Consider the following 19471-nt stretch of genomic DNA (forward strand, 5'->3'; position numbering starts at 1 on the left):
ACTAGTTTTTTCTATTTTCAGATCTGCTTTGATATAATAAAAATGGAAATAAAATGTTCCAGTACAAGACCCAGTCATTTTAGTGGGAATGGAAGAGTAATAAAAATGTTATCCTTTCACCTCCTTTCCAACTACTAACCATTTTTGAACCTGATTACAAAACGCCGTCTGAACTACTTTTTTTGTACAGAGTCACTACTCCATCCGATTTTTTAACATTAAAGTCTATTAGAAATGGATCAAAGGACGATATCTGTTTGTTTGTTTTTTGCTTTATTTGAAATGGATGCTTTTTATTTTTTTTTAATACTGGACATGTGAACATAGCCCTTTGATCTTCTCGAGGCTATGTGCACACGTTGCGGATTTCCTCGGATCAGCAGCGTTTTTTGCGGTGCAGAAACGCTGTAGATCCGCAAGTGATTTACACTACAATGTAAATCAATGTGACAAAAAAACCGCTGTGCTGATGGTGCGGAAAATTCTGTGTGGAAACTCTGCGGATTAAAAGAAGTAGCATGTCACTTCTTTTTTGTGGATCTGCAGCGTTTTTGTACCCATTCCATTATAGAAATCCGCAGGGGTAAAAAACGCAGTAAATCCACAAAAAATCCGCAACAAAAATGCACAAAATCTGCACAAAAAACGCGACAAATCCGCACCTGCGTTTTCTGCCAAGAGATGCAGAATCCGCACCAGAAATTCCTTAGGCTGATCCGCAACGTGTGCACATAGCCTTAATTATGTATTCAAATTATCATAAGAAATGGCGAGAGAATTCTGCTCTGAAGCCAACAGAATTCTGAATACAGCTCCAGACTGAGTCTTTAACTCAGGATCAGTGCATGATTATTAAAGGGGTTGTTTAACTACATCGAATCTGAGAAAAACATAATGTAAGGGCACAGACCCTGATTCCAGCGATGTGTCACTTACAGGTCTGTTTCGCATAGTTGATATAAAATCTCTATGTTATAAGTAGTAAATTGTAACTAGAGGACTAGTAAACCTGCTACCAAGTAGTCCAACCACACCCTATCACTGATTGGCAACTTTCTGCCTATGCACAGTGTACACATACCAATACCACCAATCAGGGGTTATACAGAGTTCAGCAGTCAGACACCTGGTAGATCTGCAACAGAGAAAACTGTGATTTTATCAAAACTGCAGCATCCAATACAGTAAGTAACACATTGCTCTGTCCCTACAACATGCTGCTCTAAGATGTGTTAGCAAAAACCTGATGACAAATTTCCATTAATGCAATTTGCTCCATTTTCTTTTTTGTAGATTATATGTTCAAATGGGGATGTTGCTGTGTGTGGAGGTGGTTTAATTGCTAACTGAATTTATTGTAAAGCAGTGTAAGACAAGCGAGCATCTAAAGCATGTAATTTACATTATTTTCTATAGAAGTAGGAGTAAACCAAGCTGAATATTCTAATAGGAGACTATCTGTTATCAGAAGCCTTCGTCCCCTAAGTCTCGTCTTATACCGCTGTCTTTGTCCTTCCAGTGCCCGCATGGATGTGAAGGAAGCAGAGGAGCTGGGCAGCCCCCAGCCAGTGACTATTCAGGCCTTTGCCAGCGGCTCGACACTTCATGGCATTGCTCACATCTTTTCCTATGAACGTTTCTCATGTCGGCGGTTGATCTGGATACTATGTTTCCTAGGCTCACTATCCCTTTTGCTGTTTGTGTGCACTGAGAGGATCATCTATTACTTTGATTATCCACATGTCACCAAACTGGATGAGATTGCCACTGCCAGGATGACCTTTCCAGCTGTGACCTTCTGTAACCTCAATGAGTTCCGCTTCAGCCGAGTAACAAAGAATGACCTTTACCATGCGGGGGAGCTACTGAGCCTGCTCAACAACCGGTAAGAGGAAATCCTTAACACGCTTTCTGAGCTTAGCTGACGGCCATGCGTCCTTCTGTCATCATACATATACAATAATGTATCGTTCATCAATGACTGCGTTAATCTAGAACAGTATTTCCCAAACTCCAGTCCTCACGGACCCCAACAGGTCATGTTTTCAGGATTTCCATAGTGCTGCACAAATGAGAGAACTCCTGATACTTCCATCACCTGTGCAATACTAAGGAAATCCTGAAAACATGACCTGTTGGGGTCCGGGAGGACTGGAGTTTGTGAAACACTGACCTAGAAGATACTCTAACACTAAAGTCCTTATTAATCTATCACATTCTCATGAATTAATCGTCTATGTTCATGGATGCTCTAAAAAAGGATATATGAGATACTTGCTAACTTTTGGAAGTATTTTTTATCCATGACCACCTTGTCTCCTTCCACTTTCGACATTTTTGCCCCATGAATTTTCATCTGGACACTAGGCTCCATCTGAAGATGTCATCCTAGTGTCATTCAATGGAATGGGGTTTCAGGAGGCTTTTCTGCCACCTAGGAGGCTTGCCAATTCTTCAGGGATATAGGAGGTCTCTGGGAGCCTAGTGGATGTTCTAGGAGATTTGGCAAGCATGAGAAAAAATAGTGATCATGAGAGCAGGCATTTTTCGAAAAATCTTGTCCATGCTGTCTCCAACTGAAGAACACCACAGTCTGCCTTTTCTTTGCCTGAATTAAAGAGGTTGTCCAGATTTGAGAGTAAAGTCTGCAGCCTCTTTATTTGACTGCAAACTTCAAAATTGTGACACACTTTCTAAATTCTGGTTTATTGCCAGTGCGAGATAGCGGTTACTTGGTTGTATATATGTGATACAGTTACGTGCCAACTAGAGGTATTTGGCTTCGCTCAATTCACTGTAATTTAGAGGAACTAGTTGGGACTAGTCGGCACCTGACCACAAGTGACCGATCGCACCTGCAATATTGGAGAATTGAGAAAGCGTGCGCTATGCACACTGTCACGATTCGGAAGTCTGCAGTCACATAGAGTGACTACCGACTTTGTTCTCAAACCTGGACAACGCTTTTAATGGATTTCTCCTAATTGCTACATTGTAGTTACTATGTATGCATACACATTTCATTGTTCTATAATAAATAATGGGAAAGGCACATTCCACGTTTTTAGATTGACCGTTTAGAGTCATGTTCTTCTTTTTGTCAACTTTGAAGATTACACATTTCTACTGTTCTTCTTGTGTAGTTTTGTACAATTAGATTAGTGGTCGTCATTTATTTTGTGATATTTAGGCAACCATTCCTATTGGACGATGTATGTCAAATACAATAACAAAGCAGGTTAGGGGTCTGCTCAGATGGGTTACTGGATTTAGACTCCTTGACATTACATTGATCACATAGTGTCCTCTTGCTGGGTCAAATTTGGTAGTGAATGTTCAATTTCCGTGTAGCGTCACCTGAAAGAAGATTAAGCATTACACATTTTATAGTAAAATAGTCGGCTATCTGTGTAAGGGCTCATTCCCACTTGCGATGAAATCGGACATATGCAATCCGATGAAAATTCTGATTGCATTCAGATCAATGTTATTCTATCATTGTGTGTTCATGTGCGTCTTTTTTTTCCAACTCAGATCGGATCATGATCAGTCTGGAAAAAACTCGCAGCATGCTGTGATTGTAATTGGATGGGTGCGAAAAAACAAAAATCGCACAGCACTCAAACCATGTGAGTGCTGTCCAATTTATATACACCAATCTCCTTGGAAAAGCCGGCAATTCATGTGCTGCGTACAGTAATATCATAGCGTGACAGGTTAGAATAGAATAGATAGAATAGATATATTCACTTAGAATACATAGATATATAGATGTCATAAAATATATATATATATATATATATATATATATATATATATATATATATATATATATATATGTATTTATATTATTTAAATACATAGAGAGAAGAAAAGCTGGCAATTCAGCAGCCGTGTTCTGTAAAATCACTGCAGGATAGCATAGATGGATTACACACAGTAAATGCACATAGAATAGATAATTATACATATGTCAGGGACATATACAATTAGTTCAGTGTGTGTGCAGCTTACTGTACATGTATTTAATTGTTAAAAGATTATTTAAAAAAAAATGGTGTGGGCTCCCGCGTAATTTCTTAACCAGCAGAGGGAAAGTCGACGGCTGTTGGCAGAGATTTATAGCCTGGGAAGGGGGTAATATCCATGGAGCTTCCCAGGCTATTAATATCAGCTCACAGCTGTATACTTAGCCATTACTGGCTATTAAAATGGGGGACCCCCCTATAAAAATGACATAGGGTCCCCCTATGCAGACAGCTGCGAGCTGATATTAATAGCCTACGAAGGGGCCATGGTTACTATCCCCCCAGGCTAAAAACACTAGCTTTCAGCCACCCCAGAAAAGGCATATCTCTAAGATGCCAATTCTGGCACTCAGCCTTGCTCTTCCCACTTGCCTGTAGCGGTGGCAAGTAGGGTGATAGTTGGGGGGTTGATGTCACCTTTGTATTGTCAAATGACATCAAGCATCAATAAGACGCCCCCATTACTAACCTCATAGTCACATTGTATGAAAACAAAGACACCCAGAATAAAGTCCTTTAATTGAAAGAATGACACAGACTCCTTTAATGAATCTTAGTTAAACCATACTTACAACCTCGCCTATGCCACTGATGCACTTGTCATCTGCAAAAGAGTTAAAAGTAAAAAACAATACTCCTCACCTTTCTGCAGAGATGCTGATAATCCATTTGTCGAACGACAGGTCGAGCTCTGCTACATCTAGATGGAAAGCTGCATGGTTGCATGATGCGACCATACAGCTTGTCATCCAGCAGAGAGACTGAGCAGCATGTGCTCAGTGTCTCCATGTGAGCTCCTCTTACCTATCTGAGGGCACCGCGAGAGTGAAAAAGTTCTCCTGCTTGCGGTGCCGTCAGACAGGTCCTGCCGTCGGCTTTCCCTCTGCTGGTTAAGAAAATGATGCGGGAGCCCACGCCATGTTTTTCAGAAAAATAATCTTTTATTAGTTAAATACATGTACAGTAAGCCGCACACACACTGTACTAATTGGATATATCACTGACATTTATATAACTATCTATCCTGTCGGTTCCAGCAGTGATCTTACACTATGCGGCTGCTGAATTGACGGCTTTTATTCTACCTAATATATATATATATATATATATATATATATATATATATATATATATATACACTAGTCAAAAAAAAAAAAGGGAACACTTAAGCAACAGAATATAACTCCAAGTAAATCAAACTTCTGTGAAATCAAACTGTCCACTTAGGAAGCAACACTGTTTGACAATAAATTTCACATGCTGTTCTGCAAATGGAATAGAAAACAGATGGAAATTTTTGGCAACTATCAAGACACACTCAATAAAGGAGTGGTTCTCCAGGTGGGGACCACAGACCACATCTCAGTACTAATGCTTTCTGGCTGATGTTTTGGTCACTTTTGAATGTTGGTTGTGCTTTCACACTCGTGGTAGCGAGAGACGGTCTCTACAACCCATACAAGTGGCTCAGGTAGTGCAGCTCATCCAGGATGGCACATCAATGCGAGCTGTGGCAAGAAGGTTTGCTGTATTTGTCAGCGTAGTGTCCAGAGGCTGGAGGCACTACCAGGAGACAGGCCAGTCCACCAGGAGATGTGGAGGGGGCCATAGGAGGGCAACAACCCAGCAGCAGGAACGCTACCTCAGCCTTTGTGCAAGGAGGAACAGGAGGAGCACTGCTAGAGCTCTGCAAAATTACCTCCAGCAGGCCACGAATGTCCATGTGTCTGCACAAACGGTTAGAAACTGACTCCATGAGGATGGTCTGAGTGCCCGACATCCACAGATGGGGGTTGTGCTCAAAGCCAGTGGCGTAACTTGAAACTCATGGGTCCTGATGTGAAAGCTCCAATGAGGCCCCCAAATATATTAAATCTTTAATAGCAATAGTCTTTTTATATAAGCCAAAGGGAATTTTAGGGCCCCCTAGGCTCCAGGGCCTGGGTGCCATTGCAACCGCTGCACCTGTTGTAGTTACGCCCCTGCTCACAACCCAACACTGTGCAGGACGATTGCTATTTGCCAAAGGACACAAGGATTGGCAAATTCGTCACTGGCGCCCTGTGCTCTTCACAGATGAAAGCAAGTTCACACTGAACACATGTGACAGACGTGACAGAGTCTGGAGACTCTGTGGAGAGGGATCTGCTGCCTGCAACATCCTTCAGCATGACCAGTTTGGCAGTGGGTCAGTAATGGTGTGGGGTGGCATTTTTTAGAGGGCTGCACAGTCCTCCATGTGCTTGCCAGAGGTAGCCTGACTGCCATTAGGTACCGAGATGAGATTCTCAGACCCGTTGTGAGACCGTATGCTGGTGTGGTTGGCCCTGGGTTCCGCCTAATGCAGGACAGTGCCAGACCTCATGTGGCTGGAGTGTGTCAGCAGTTCCTGCAAGATGAAGGCATTGAAGCTATGGACTGGACCGCCCGTTCCCCAGACCTGAATCCGATTGAGCACATCTGGGACATCATGTCTTGCACCATCCGCCAACGTCACATTGCATCACAGACTGTCCAGGAGTTGGCGAATGCTTTAGTCCAGGTCTGGGAGGAGATCCCTCAGGAGACCATCTGCCACCTCATCAGGAGCATGCCCAGGCATTGTAGGGAGGTCATACAGGCACGTGGAGGCCACACACAATACTGAGCATCATTTCCTTGTCTTGAGGCATTCCACTGCGGGAGCCCAGTCCTCATGGACCTTCTCTCACATTTTGTAGCTACTCTCTACTTTTTGATCTTTTACATAGTAACTCCCAATATAAACTCAGAATTCCCTAACAGTATCTGAAAATATATATGGCTTTTTTTTTTTAAAGGGCAAGGATCTACAGGGTGGGCCATTTACATGGATACACCTGGGTGCACCATTTGTAAAGTTGCATTAAAAAATGGCTAACTTAAAAAATGGCTGCCATGGTCACCACCCATCTTGGAAAGTTTTCCCCCTCCCATATACTAATGGGCCGCAAACTGGAAGTTGATATCACCATTCCCATTTTATTTTGGTGTATCCATATAAATCGCCCTCCCTGTATATATTCCATTAGATTTAAAAAAATCTCTCTTTATGGATATCCACATTACGAGGATTGCTACTGTTTCTCATTTTGCACAATACTGACTGCAGATTTTTTTAAAATCTAAACTTAGAAAGGAAATCCTGGTCTATACCTTTTTATTGCTGATAACTGAACAGTATGTCTATCTGCAATAAGAAATTAATTGAAAGGAATTTAATTAAATGGACGGAAAAAAAAAAGAAACAACAAGCTGCATTGTAACAAATAACTGGCTCATAATAATACCGGCTTTAATGTGCTCAGTGAAGTCAAGGCACAAAATCAATATATCTCCTGCGGGACAGTATTACAGCACAAAGAAAAACACCTTGAGATAAAGAGAGAAATTTGGTCTAAAAGAAAAGGACAAATGCCCCCAGATTAACAAAAATGAGCCTTCAGTAGGGGGAGTGTGATTAATAATCATGCGATAATACGGAAACTAGTAAAGCTATACTATATTTAGTGCATATTGTGTGTTTTGGTGGAGAACGTGCTTGTAATTCAGAACTTTTGATGTAGAATTTATGACTCTTAATCCTTTGCATCAATTAAAGGGGTTCTCCAGAAACTGTTAAGAAGAAAACAATCGCAATGGTAAGCAGTTCACTAATGTACAATTGTGGGAGTTCACTGCACTCGGATGACATCTGAGTGCAGTCCGATTTTCATGGAATGGAGAAGATGGAGACATTTTTTCCCATCGTCTCCTTGTCTGAGAGGATTGCATCACACTATGCTCACACTATGATGACACTCTGAACAGAGTGTGATTAGCATAATTGACAACATTTTCTCAGATGAAAGAAAACACGCTGGTGTGACCCTAGTCAACAGGGTTTCTATTTTTCACTTCTCTTCATTCATGTACAACCCCTGTAATTATTTCTGCTATCATAATGGCAGCACTAGATGCATGGTGATTAGAGACAGTTAATATGCCTCATTTTATTACAACTAACTCCACCGTTTAGACATTTTAAGGAAAAAATCCAACAACCCCTTTAAAGTTGCTTTTCTGTTCCTTACAAATACTTTTTATGTACTGTACTTTTCGATGACTTTTGAATCAAATCCAGAGTCATTCATAATCGGCCACCTCTCAAGTATCTAAAAAAATGTACAATGTTATGTCATATTAGTCTCCAAAGAAATACACGGCAAAGAAACCTGGAGATCCTGAAGTGACACTATATTCTTCTATATGTATGATAGTGAAAAATATTGGGTAGATGGTAATATACGGTAATTGCAGGGTCAGACTACACAGGGTTTGTAGTCTGTTACCATGGAGACGTATACAGTAGCTCTACAAAGATAGATTTTTAATCAAGGTTTTTTGCAGAGTTTTTTCATCTTACATGTTAGATGTATTGAAACAATATCGTAACAGCCCATTTGCCTTTGGCGTCTGATTTTCTCATACGAGTGCTATTTGTGGTTTTCACGGATAACACTCGTACGTGTGATAGTCTGTGGGGCCATTCACATGTCTGATTTTTCGAGGATCGAGTGGTCTGTGGAAAATTGGGAAGACCTATCCGATCTTGAACCAAGGGTTGGATCAAAATCGTCAATGCAAGTCTATGGATCCGTAAAAAATCAAGTCACCCGAGTGTGGTGCGAGTTTCCTGGGCTGTCAGAAAGGAGAAGGTGGAGAAACTTTTTTTTTTTCCACGTATGAGAAAAACTGACACTCGGACCACACTCCGATCAAAGTCTAATGAAAATAATTAGTCCATTTTTCTTGTACGTGAGAAAAACATCTGAAAGAGCCCTAAGACTCCGCTTGTTCGGCAGAAATGATATCTTGACATTTCTTATCATAACATTTAAGGAAGCAAAACAATGGCTAAGCAGCATGTAATAGTGTTTTTCTTGCATCTTATTAATGTGCCATCTGCAATCCAGTGATGCTTTACAGTTCTCTCCTCGCTACCTCCTTATCCCCTCATGTATTGAGATTGCGACAGGACAACTTTTCTCCACTACTGCTGCATGTATTGAGCAGAAATGAAAACAGCTTAAGCCTCCGCCGAGGGACGTAAAATTATTACTAAAAAAATATGCAAAAACGACTTCTTGGAAGATCTTACATTTCTTTCATAAGCAAAAATATTTACTAACAAGCAATTAAAGTAGAACCGTCAATTCTTACGTAAAACAGCAGCTGAGTCTTGAATACATCAAGCCATTAAAAAATTAACGGTGTGGTGGAAATGGGCTCTCCAATTACCATGCAATTCTGGTAACAGGAAGGTCAATGACAATATTGCTCCTTTTATGCAACAAGAAAGCAGTTTCAATGTGTTTCTCTTATTTGTCTTAAAACCATAGGGAAGAGATAAGGCTCAATTCACAACACACTTACACATACCGTTAGCAGAAAACATTACCTACAGGCTTATATGGGAAGACCTATGCAAAAAATGTCTCTTTTTGGCATATACACTACTCAAAAAGTTAGGGATATTTGGCTTTCGGGCTAAATTTATGGAAAGCGTAAAAAGTTCACACAATAGTGATATTTTATTGTTAATGTAGGGCATTAAAGTAAAAACATGGAAACAATTTATTGAAACAAAATCCAACATCAGTGGTGCGTATACCCCAACAAACAATGTCAATGTCTCAATAACTTGCCATGTGGCCTTGAACATTAGTTACAGCTTGACAACAACGTCTCATGCTGTCCACAAGTCAAGTTATTATCTGCTGAGGCATGGCATCCAAGTCTTCTTGAAGTCCGGACCTCAGCTCATTGAAGTTGTAGGCTACAGAGTTACAAGCCTCTACACGGCGACTCAACTGATGCCATAGGTTTTTTATGAGATTAATGTCTGGAGAAAGTGCAGCCCACTCTGTTTGAGGTACCCCAGTCTCCAGCAGCCGTCTCCTACTGATGCGACCTCAATGACCAGGAGCATTGTAGGAGCATTGAAAATAGGCTTGTGTTGTTCGTGCAGAGACAGATTGACTGGATTGATGATGTTATTCAAGTAGTAGGGCTTGTCACTTTAAAATTCACAAAGTGTAGTGCAGTTCTGTATTGACTAGACACAATTGCCCACACTAACACCACCACTACCAATGGCTCGTTTGGTGACAAAAGTGGCTGATGCATAGCACTTTCCTTGATGTCTTCAACATCATTGGCGGCCATCGTTTACGCTCAGCCTGAATCAGCTTAACAGCAGTAAGGCCTTCTGATTCCTCCTACAGAGTGCTTCCTGGCTCGAGCAAGACGATGAGGACTGTGCCCGGTGGTGTGGTCAGGTACCCTTGCAGGTCATCTAGCAGGCAGACCTCGCTGATATGAAGGTTTCAAATGGTCTGGCGTGACACAAGGATGTCTCTTTCCCCCCCTAAAATGTGCCTCCAGTTCCGTGGCATTCAGGATCCGGTTCCAAACGTCATTGTTTACAATGAAGCCGTCATCAGTGTGGGATGTGGCCAAAGAACGTCCACTTATCTAACTTTCTATTACTCTTCCAGCCTCTCTGTTACAACCTGCTGATGACTCTGTGACCCTCTAAGCTCAGTGGCTACTTCCGTCTGAGAACATCCTGCTTGAAGCCTCGCAATGGCGAGTTACTGTTGATCAGTTGTTTGGTGTCTTCTTGGTCTCATGATGTCAAAATATGAACAGCATGATGTGGAGGACTGTTTAAATGCCAATTTTAATTGAACCTCAAAATGTATTGGCCCATTCATGGATCAAACATCTGTTGTGAATTTTGCCATTAAGATCCTTGTTAAAGAACAGCAAATTGTGCAAAAAGTACTGAAACATTGAACAGTTGAGCATGTGCATTCAGAAGTTTAGAGCTGGTCACATTAAGTTCGCCTGAAAAGATTAAAGTGCATTTTAAGCTTCATCCTCAAATTTTGCCAACAAGCCAAATATCCCTATCTTTTTGTGAGTAGTGTATCTGGCAGGCTTTTATTTTTTGTTTAAACTACTTAGGCTGCAGAACTTTTCAAAACAATAAGGGTATGTTCACACAATGAGTTTTTGCAGCATTTATTTGATGCTTTTTTTTTTAATACAAATTAATAGCTGTTTTTTACAGTACCAGCAAAAGCTATGAGATTTCAGCAATCTCATGCACATGACTGCTTTTTTTTCTTACGGAATTGGAAAGCTGCTGCTTTTTTTGAAAACTGCAGCATGTCACTTCAAAGTTTTTGAAGCATTTTTTTCACCATAGAAAGCAATGAGAAAGTGAAAAAACGTTGCATGTTTGCTGAGTTTTCGGTGCATGAAATTACCGTGAATAAGCCGAGTTTTTCAGCACATTTTATTATGATGAAAATACCCCCCTCAGATTATACACGAGTCATTGTGCCAGAAGACGGCAGTGGAGCGGCAAGCAGCGGGTCACAGGAGGCAGGAGACAGCGGCCTGTGCTGCTACTAAAGAGAAATGAATACTCACTGCACTGGCAAAGAATATTCAATTCTCTTACAGCACGCACAGTTACAGCTGCAGCCGCCGGCAACCAGCAGCAGCCGGGCTATCACGGGTGCCCATTAATTAAGGTAATGAATATTCACCTCTCTCCACTCCCACAGGCGTGGAGAGAGGTGAATATTCATTAGATTTATGAGCGGGGACATGTGATTGCTCGGCTGCAGGAGTTGCTGGAACCGAAATGAGATGATGTGAGGGCGTGCAGGGAAGGTAAGTAATATAATATATTTTTTATATTTTCTCATGGGAGCCATGCATACAAGGATTGGAATAAGGTGCCATGCAGACGAGGATGGGAATAAGGAGCCATGCAGACAAGGATGGGAATAAGGACCCATGCATACAAGGATGGGGATAAGGAGACATGCATACAAGCATGGGAATAAGGAGCCTTGCATACATGGATGGGAATAAGGTGCCATGCAGATGAGGATGGGAATAAGGAGCCATGCATACAAGGATGGGAATAAGGAGCCTTGCATACATGGATGGGAATAAGGAGCCATGCATACACGGACGGGGATAAGGAGCCATGCATACAAGGATGGGAATAAGGAACCATGCAGACAAGGATGGGAATAAGGACCCATGCATACAAGCATGGGGATAAGGAGCCATGCATACAAGGATGGGAATAAGGTGCCATGCAGACAAGGATGGGAATAAGGACCCATGCATACAAGGATGGGGATAAGGAGCCATGCATACAAGGATGGGAATAAGGTGCCACGCAGACGAGGATGGGAATAAGGAGCCATGCATACAAGGATGGGAATAAGGAGCCTTGCATACATGGATGGGAATAAGGAGCCATTCATACACGGATGGGGATAAGGAGCCATGCATACAAGGATGGGAATAAGGAACCATGCAGACAAGGATGGGAATAAGGACCCATGCATTCAAGGATGGGGATAAGGAGCCATGCATACAAGCATGGGAATAAGGAGCCATGCATACAAGGATGGGAATAAGGAGCCATGCATACACGGACGGGGATAAGTAGCCATGCATACAAGGATGGGAATAAGGAGCCATGCATACAAGGATGGGAATAAGGTGCCATGCAGATGAGGATGGGAATAAGGAGCCATGCATACAAGCATGGGAATAAGGAGCCATGCATACAAGAATGGGGATAAGGAGCCATGCATACAAGGATGGGGATAAGGAGCCATGCATACATGGATGGGAATAAGGAGCCCTGCAGGCAAGGATGGGAATGAGGAGCCATGCATACAAGGATGGGAATAAGGAGCCTTGCAGACATGGATGGGAATAAGGAGCCAAGCATACACGGATGGGGATAAGGAGCCATGCATACAAGGATGGGAATAAGGAGCCATGCATATGGTGGGGGGAAAAAAGTATTTAGTCAGCCACCAATTGTGCAAGTTTTCCCACTTAAGAAGATGAGAGAGGCCTGTAATTGACATCATAGGTAGGCCATAACTATGAGGCCGGCGTCACACTGGCGTTTTAAACGGCCAAGTGCAATGCGATAAAAAATCGCATTGCACTCGGACCAATGTTAACAAATAGGTTAACAGCTCCCAGCAGCCGACTTTTTGTCGGCCGTTTTCTTCGGTCCGAGACAATCGCAGCATGCTGCGATTGTCTCAGACCGAGGAAAACTCTGGGCTCACTCGCACCCATATAAGCCTATGGGTGCGAGTGAGACAGCGCACACCACTCGGATATCATCCGAGTGACGTGCGTTATAAGCGGACCCAAGCGATGGAGGAGATGGAGAAATTAATTTCTCCGCCTCCTCCGCAGCTGTGATCCGATCCGATCCTCCCTGTGCGAGAGAATCGGAGCACAGACGCATGACACTCGGCTCCTGCTCTGCTGCGAGCAGGAGCCAAGTGTCATTAGCATATCGCATCCGATGATCTCGCATCGGATGCAATACGCTAGTGTGACGCTGGCCTGAGAGTCAAAATTGAGATAACAAATCCAGAAAATCACCTTGTCTGATTTGGCAAGATTTATTTTTCAAATTATGGTGGAAAATAGGTATTTGGTCATTAACAAAAGTTCATCTCAATATTTTGTTATATATCCTTTGTTGGCAGTGACAGAGGTCAAACGTTTTCTGTAAGGCTACTTTAACAGTTGCGCCGTTTGGCCTCCGTCGCAATGCGTCGTTTTGGGAAAAAACGCATCCTGCAAATGTGCCTGCAGGATGCGTTTTTTTCCCATAGACTTGTATTGCCGACAGATCGCGACGTATGGCCATACATCGCGTCTGTCATGCACTGAATGCGTCATGTTTTGGCGGACCATCGTCACGAAAAAACGTTCAAGGGAACGTTTTTTCATACGTCGGATCCTGCATTTCCTACCGCGCATGCGCGGCCTGAACTCTGCCCCCTCCTCCCCGGGACTTTAGAATGGGCAGCGGACACGTTGAAAAACTGCATCCGCTGCCCACGTTGTACCGAATTTTCACAACGTCTGTCGGTACGTCGTGCTGATACTTAGCGACGGCCGCGTACTGACGGAAGTGTGAAAGAAGCCTTAGTCTTCACAAGGTTGGCACGCACTGTAGGTGGCATATTGGCCCATTCCTCCATGCAGATCTCCTCTAGAGCAGTGTTGTTTTAGACCTGTCGATGGGCAACACGGACTTTCAACTCCCTCCAAAGGTTTTCTATGGGGTTGAAATCTGGAGACTGGCTAGGCCACTCCAGGACCTTCATATGCTTCTTATGAAGCCACTCCTTTGTTATCCTGGTGGTGTGCTTGGGATCATTATCATTCTGAAAGACCCATCCACATTTCATCTTCAATGCCCTTGCTGATGGAAGGAGGTTTGCACTCAAAATTTCATGATACATGGCCCCATTCATTCTTTCATGTACACGGATCAGTTGTGTTGGTCCCTTTGCAGAGAAGCAGCCCCAAAGCATGATGTTGCCACCCCCATGCTTCACAGTAGGTATGGTGTTCTTTGGATGCAACTCAGCATTCTGTCTTCTCCAAACACGATGAGTTTTGTTTCTACCAAACAGTTCTACTTTGGTTTCATCAGACCATATGACGTTCTCCCAATACACTTCTGGATAATCCAAGTGCTCTATAGCAAACTTCAGATGGGCCCGGACATGTACTGGCTTAAGCAGGCGGACACATTTGGCACTGCAGGATCTGAGTCCCTGGCAGTGTAGTGTGTAACTGATGGTAGCCTTTGTTATGGTGGTCCCAGCTCTATGCAGGTCATTCACTAGGTCCCCCCATATGGTTCTGGGATTTTTGCTCACCGCTCTTGTGATCATTTTGACCCCCATGGGGTGAGATCTTGCGTGGAGCGCCAGATCGCGGGAGATTATCAGTGGTCTTGTATGTCTTCCATTTTCTTATTACTGCTCCCACAGTTGATTTCATCACACCAAGCTGCTTGCCTATTGCAGATTCAGTCTTCCCATCCAGGTGCAGGGCTACAATTTTGTTTCTGGTGTCCTTCGACAGCTCTTTGGTCTTCACCATAGCGGAGTTTGGAATGTGACTGTTTGAGGTTGTGGACAGGTGTCTTTTATACTGATAACAAGTTCAAACAGGTGCCATTACTACAGGTAATGAGTGGAGGACAGAGGAGCCTCTTAAAGAAGAAGTTACAGGTCTGTGGGAGCCAGAAATCTTGCATGTTTTTAGGTGACCAAATACTTATTTTCCACCATAATTTGCAAAATAAATCTTGCCAAATCAGACAAGGTGATTTTTTGGATTTGTTTTCTCATTTTGACTCTCATAGTTGTGGTCTACCTATGATGCCAATTAGTGGGAGAACGTGCACAATTGGTGGCTGACTAAATACTTTTTTTCCCCACTGTACAAGGATGGGAATAAGGAGCCATGCATACAAGAATGAGAATAAGGGAGCCATGCAGACAAGGATGGGAATAAGGAGCCATGCAGACAAGGATGGGAATAAGGAGCCATGCAGACAAGGATGGGAATAAGGAGCCATGCATACAAGGACGTTTTCCCAGTTTTTCGAGGCAAAATTAGGTGCCTCGGCTTATACTCTGGTCAGCTTATACACAAGTATATACGGTAACTTTATTAAACAAATGCTGTAGACAAATAGCATATATAATCTGCACCTAAAATGCAGCAAAAAAGCAGCTCTTTTACTGCCAAGAGAGAAGGTTTTGGCTGCAGAAAAAAAAACTAAGCAAAAAAGCAATGTGTGAACATAGCCTAAAGTACTGAAAAAAAGTGTCAATGTTAGGTAAAGTGGTGTGAGTTTATCAGTTACTTAATCCTCTTTGATAAAGCAGAATACTCGAAACACCCGTCAGGGGCCACCTGGGGTGCTGTTTCGGTCTGGATTCATTATGGGTAAGCTTGCTAATGGGCGACACAATTCTGCTATGACCATTTAACATGGGTATTTTTCTATTTTCCCACTATTGATTTTTATCTAATATTGCCCTGGCATACCTGTAGTATTTTTTCCCACCCAGCTATTCCCTAGTCCATTCATGTTTTGACCTTTCATCCATCCCTTACTTACCTTCTTGTTTTCCTCCGTTTACTTACAGTATATTGTGTTTATATGGACTTTGCATGACTAGTTCTTATCTAAGTGTGCAATGAAACATTTTTTGTAATTTTTATCCATATTGTGGCTTGTTGCTACTCCGTTTTCTTTTGTGGTTGTGACTATTGTATTTGTATAGTGGGGGGAGCCTGACTGTAACATGCTCTCGACCCCGTTACTTTACTGGTGTTTTATGATTACTGTTTCAATAAATAACAAGTGTGTTTCAGTCTTGAGATAGAGACTGATTTGGTCTCAAAATGCGTTGTAAAATAAGCTACAATATTCCAAAGTTGAAATCAGTAAGAGTATTGCAGTTTATTTACCAACGTGTTTTGAGAATGAATTGTCGTATTTTCGAAACGTCTTAAAAAATAAACTGCAATACTCAGTTCGCATCTCGGCTTCAGGAAAATGGCCGCCGCGATCTCCATCTGCGCACACGCGGCATCCCGCCGCCATTTTCCTGAAGCCGCGGGCAGCAGAGCACTCCATCTGCGCACGCGCGGCCACAGGAAGATGGCCGCCCCCACCGATCACCAGGGGAATAGCGCAGATCGCGCTCTTTTTCCACACCTATGAAGTGGATTCGGGCCTTGGGCATGCGCAAACCACTACGCCACCAACGGAAAAATAAGCAAGATCTGGGGGAAGGAACAGCGATGTCACCACACCCATTTGACCAGCCCAGCCTGATTGACAGGCGAAAACGGCGACTTTGGTAACGTATTTCGGCAGCATAGGTGGGGAGTCAGGGTCCACAAAATACACTATTGTAATGCACAGCTCAGGCCCTATTTAACGGTATTTTTATCTCATACGGAAAAAACAGGGTTACAGGTTCCCTTTAAGTAGTTTTGCCTGCCACAACTCCCTAATACCACTATATTGGTGTTGTATCATTTGGATATCACCATAGGGGCACAGTTGTCTTCCCTTAGCACTGTTCCAAACTGTATAGAGTTGGCATACATTTGCATCCCATTGAAGCAGTATATTCTGGTTTTAAATGTATATGTCTACAAAAAAAACTACAGTGTGAGCTTCACATCACTATTTGAAGGAAATATATCATCTGAAAATAACCTATTGTTAAATCAGTTTAATGTGTTAAATGTATTTAAAAAAAAAAAAAAAAATTCTCCATATCACTATCTGTATTTAAAACAAAAATTGAAAATCGTGCAACATTCTAGACTCCTACTTCCTGTTCTTTTAGGAAATCCACATGAACAGAAATAGTCGGACCCTATCTTTTGTATGGAAGAATCTAATAAGGGTGTACTAGGTCATTTTGATGGGGAAGCTGTGAAATTGCATATTGTGCATGCTGGATCCTGTGTTAGGCCGGTTTCACACGTCAGTGGCTCCGGTACGTGAGGTGACAGTTTCCTCACGTACCGGAGCCACTGACACACGTAGACACATTGAAATCTATGCATCTGTGCAGATGTCATTGATTTTTTGCGGACCGTGTCTCCAAACACGGAGACATGTCAGTGTTCGTGGGAGCGCACGGATTACACTGACTCATTAAAGTCAATGGGTCCGTGTAAAACACGTACCGCACACGGACGTTGTCCGTGTGCAGTCTGTGTGCCGTGCAGGAGACAGCGCTACAGTAAGCGCTGTCCCCCCCACATGGTGCTGAAGCCGCCATTCATATCTTCTCTGCAGCAGCGTTTGCTGTAGAGAAGATATGAATAATCCTTTTTTTTTTGTTTCTCGTGTTTAACATAAAGATCCATGTCCCCACCCCCTCCCATCCCCTGTGCGCCCACCCGCTGTTATTAAAATACTCACCCGCCTCTCTCGCAGTGTCCTGTCCTGGCCGCAGCTTCTCCTGTATGCGGTCCCCTATGGGAGGTGGAGCCGCATATTCATGACTGTAATCGGCGGCCCCACGTGACCGCTCATACAGTAGAAGGTGCGGCCAGGACAGGAAGCAGCGCCAGCGAGGGAGCCGGGTGAGTATTTTAATAACAGCGGGCGGGCGCACAGGGGGTGGGAGGGGGGTGGGGACATGGATCTTTATGTTAAACACGAGAAACAAACAAAAAAAAAGGATTATTCATATCTTCTCTACAGCAAACGCTGCTGCAGAGAAGATATGAATGGCGGCTTCAGCACCACGTGGGGGGGACAGCGCTTATCTCTAGCGCTGTCTCCTGCACGGTGCGTGTGGTACCCAGTCGGCGCACGGGCGGCACACGTGTGCCGCACGTGTGCCACACTGATGTGCCACAGAAACGCACGGGCACACGGACACGGATAATTCCGGTACCGATTTTTCCGGTACCGGAATTATCTGGACGTGTGAGACTGGCCTTAGCAGCTGTGTATAGAGGTGGTACCTGTCATTGTAATCCTGCCTCTGATGATAAGGAAAATTCTTTATCTGAAAGGACAGTAGTTTAAAGAAGCCCAAGTGACCAGTGTGAAAATTAGAAGATTTTAATTTTTGCTTTTTAATACAGGTCATGATATGAAAAAAAAAAAGTAATAGTAAGCCGTTGTCGGACTCCCCCTGTTTCGTGTGGGCTCCGGCGCTGAAACTGCACCTTTAAGGGTACATGACAGCTGATATATACAGCTGACATGTGCCTACAACTGCCACGGGTGGAATCGCGATCCACCCACGGCTGTTAACTAGTTAAATGCCACTGTCAATCTCTGACAGCGGGATTTAACTCGCTCTTCTTCCGGGAAGCACGCCGGAAATCTCACTCATCAGTGACCCAGTCACGTGATCGCACTTCACCGATGGGTTGGCATGACAACCAGAGGTCTCCAGCAGACCTCTATGGTTGTCCCTGCCGGTTTGCTATGAGCGTCGGCCGGTGGTAAGCGCTCATAGCAAGTGAGCATTTCTGCTACATACAGGCGATCTGATCATCGCCTATATGGAGCAGAGCCGCTCAAAGTACTGCAGCTTCTAGTATACCATGGAGACTATTGAAGCATGCAAAAAGTAAAAAAAAAGTTTTTACAAATTTAACAAATTTTAAAAAATAAAAATGTAAATCACCCCCCTTTCGCCCTATTCAAAACAAAACAATAAAAAAAAATCAAATATACACATATTTGGTATCGCCGCATTCGGAATCGCCCAATCTATCAATATAAAAAAAATTAACCTGATCGCTAAACAGCGTAACGAGGAAAAAAGTCAAAATGCCAGAATTACGTTTTTTTGGTCGCCGCAACATTGCATTAAAATCCAATAACAGGCGATCAAAAGATCATATCTGCACCAAAAATAAACGATATGGGTATCGGAAAAAAACTTTTTTTACAAACTTTGGAATTTTTTTTACTGCTTAAATAAAAAATAACCTAGACATGTTTGGTGTCTATT

At 42.9% G+C, this 19471-nt stretch overlaps 1 protein-coding gene across 1 annotated transcript in view; it reads left to right on the top strand.

The window, feature by feature from the left end:
* Positions 1-19471, top strand: part of ASIC1 (acid sensing ion channel subunit 1) — a 360279-nt gene that overhangs the window by 15452 nt on the left and 325356 nt on the right. The window contains exon 2 of the mRNA XM_077298058.1: positions 1520-1885. Within this exon, the coding sequence (XP_077154173.1) occupies positions 1527-1885 (359 nt within the window). The 5' untranslated portion in view covers positions 1520-1526. The remainder of the gene's footprint in view (positions 1-1519; positions 1886-19471) is intronic.

Source organism: Ranitomeya variabilis, chromosome 3 (assembly GCF_051348905.1).
Source record: "Ranitomeya variabilis isolate aRanVar5 chromosome 3, aRanVar5.hap1, whole genome shotgun sequence".
Classification (NCBI taxonomy): Eukaryota; Metazoa; Chordata; class Amphibia; order Anura; family Dendrobatidae; genus Ranitomeya; species Ranitomeya variabilis.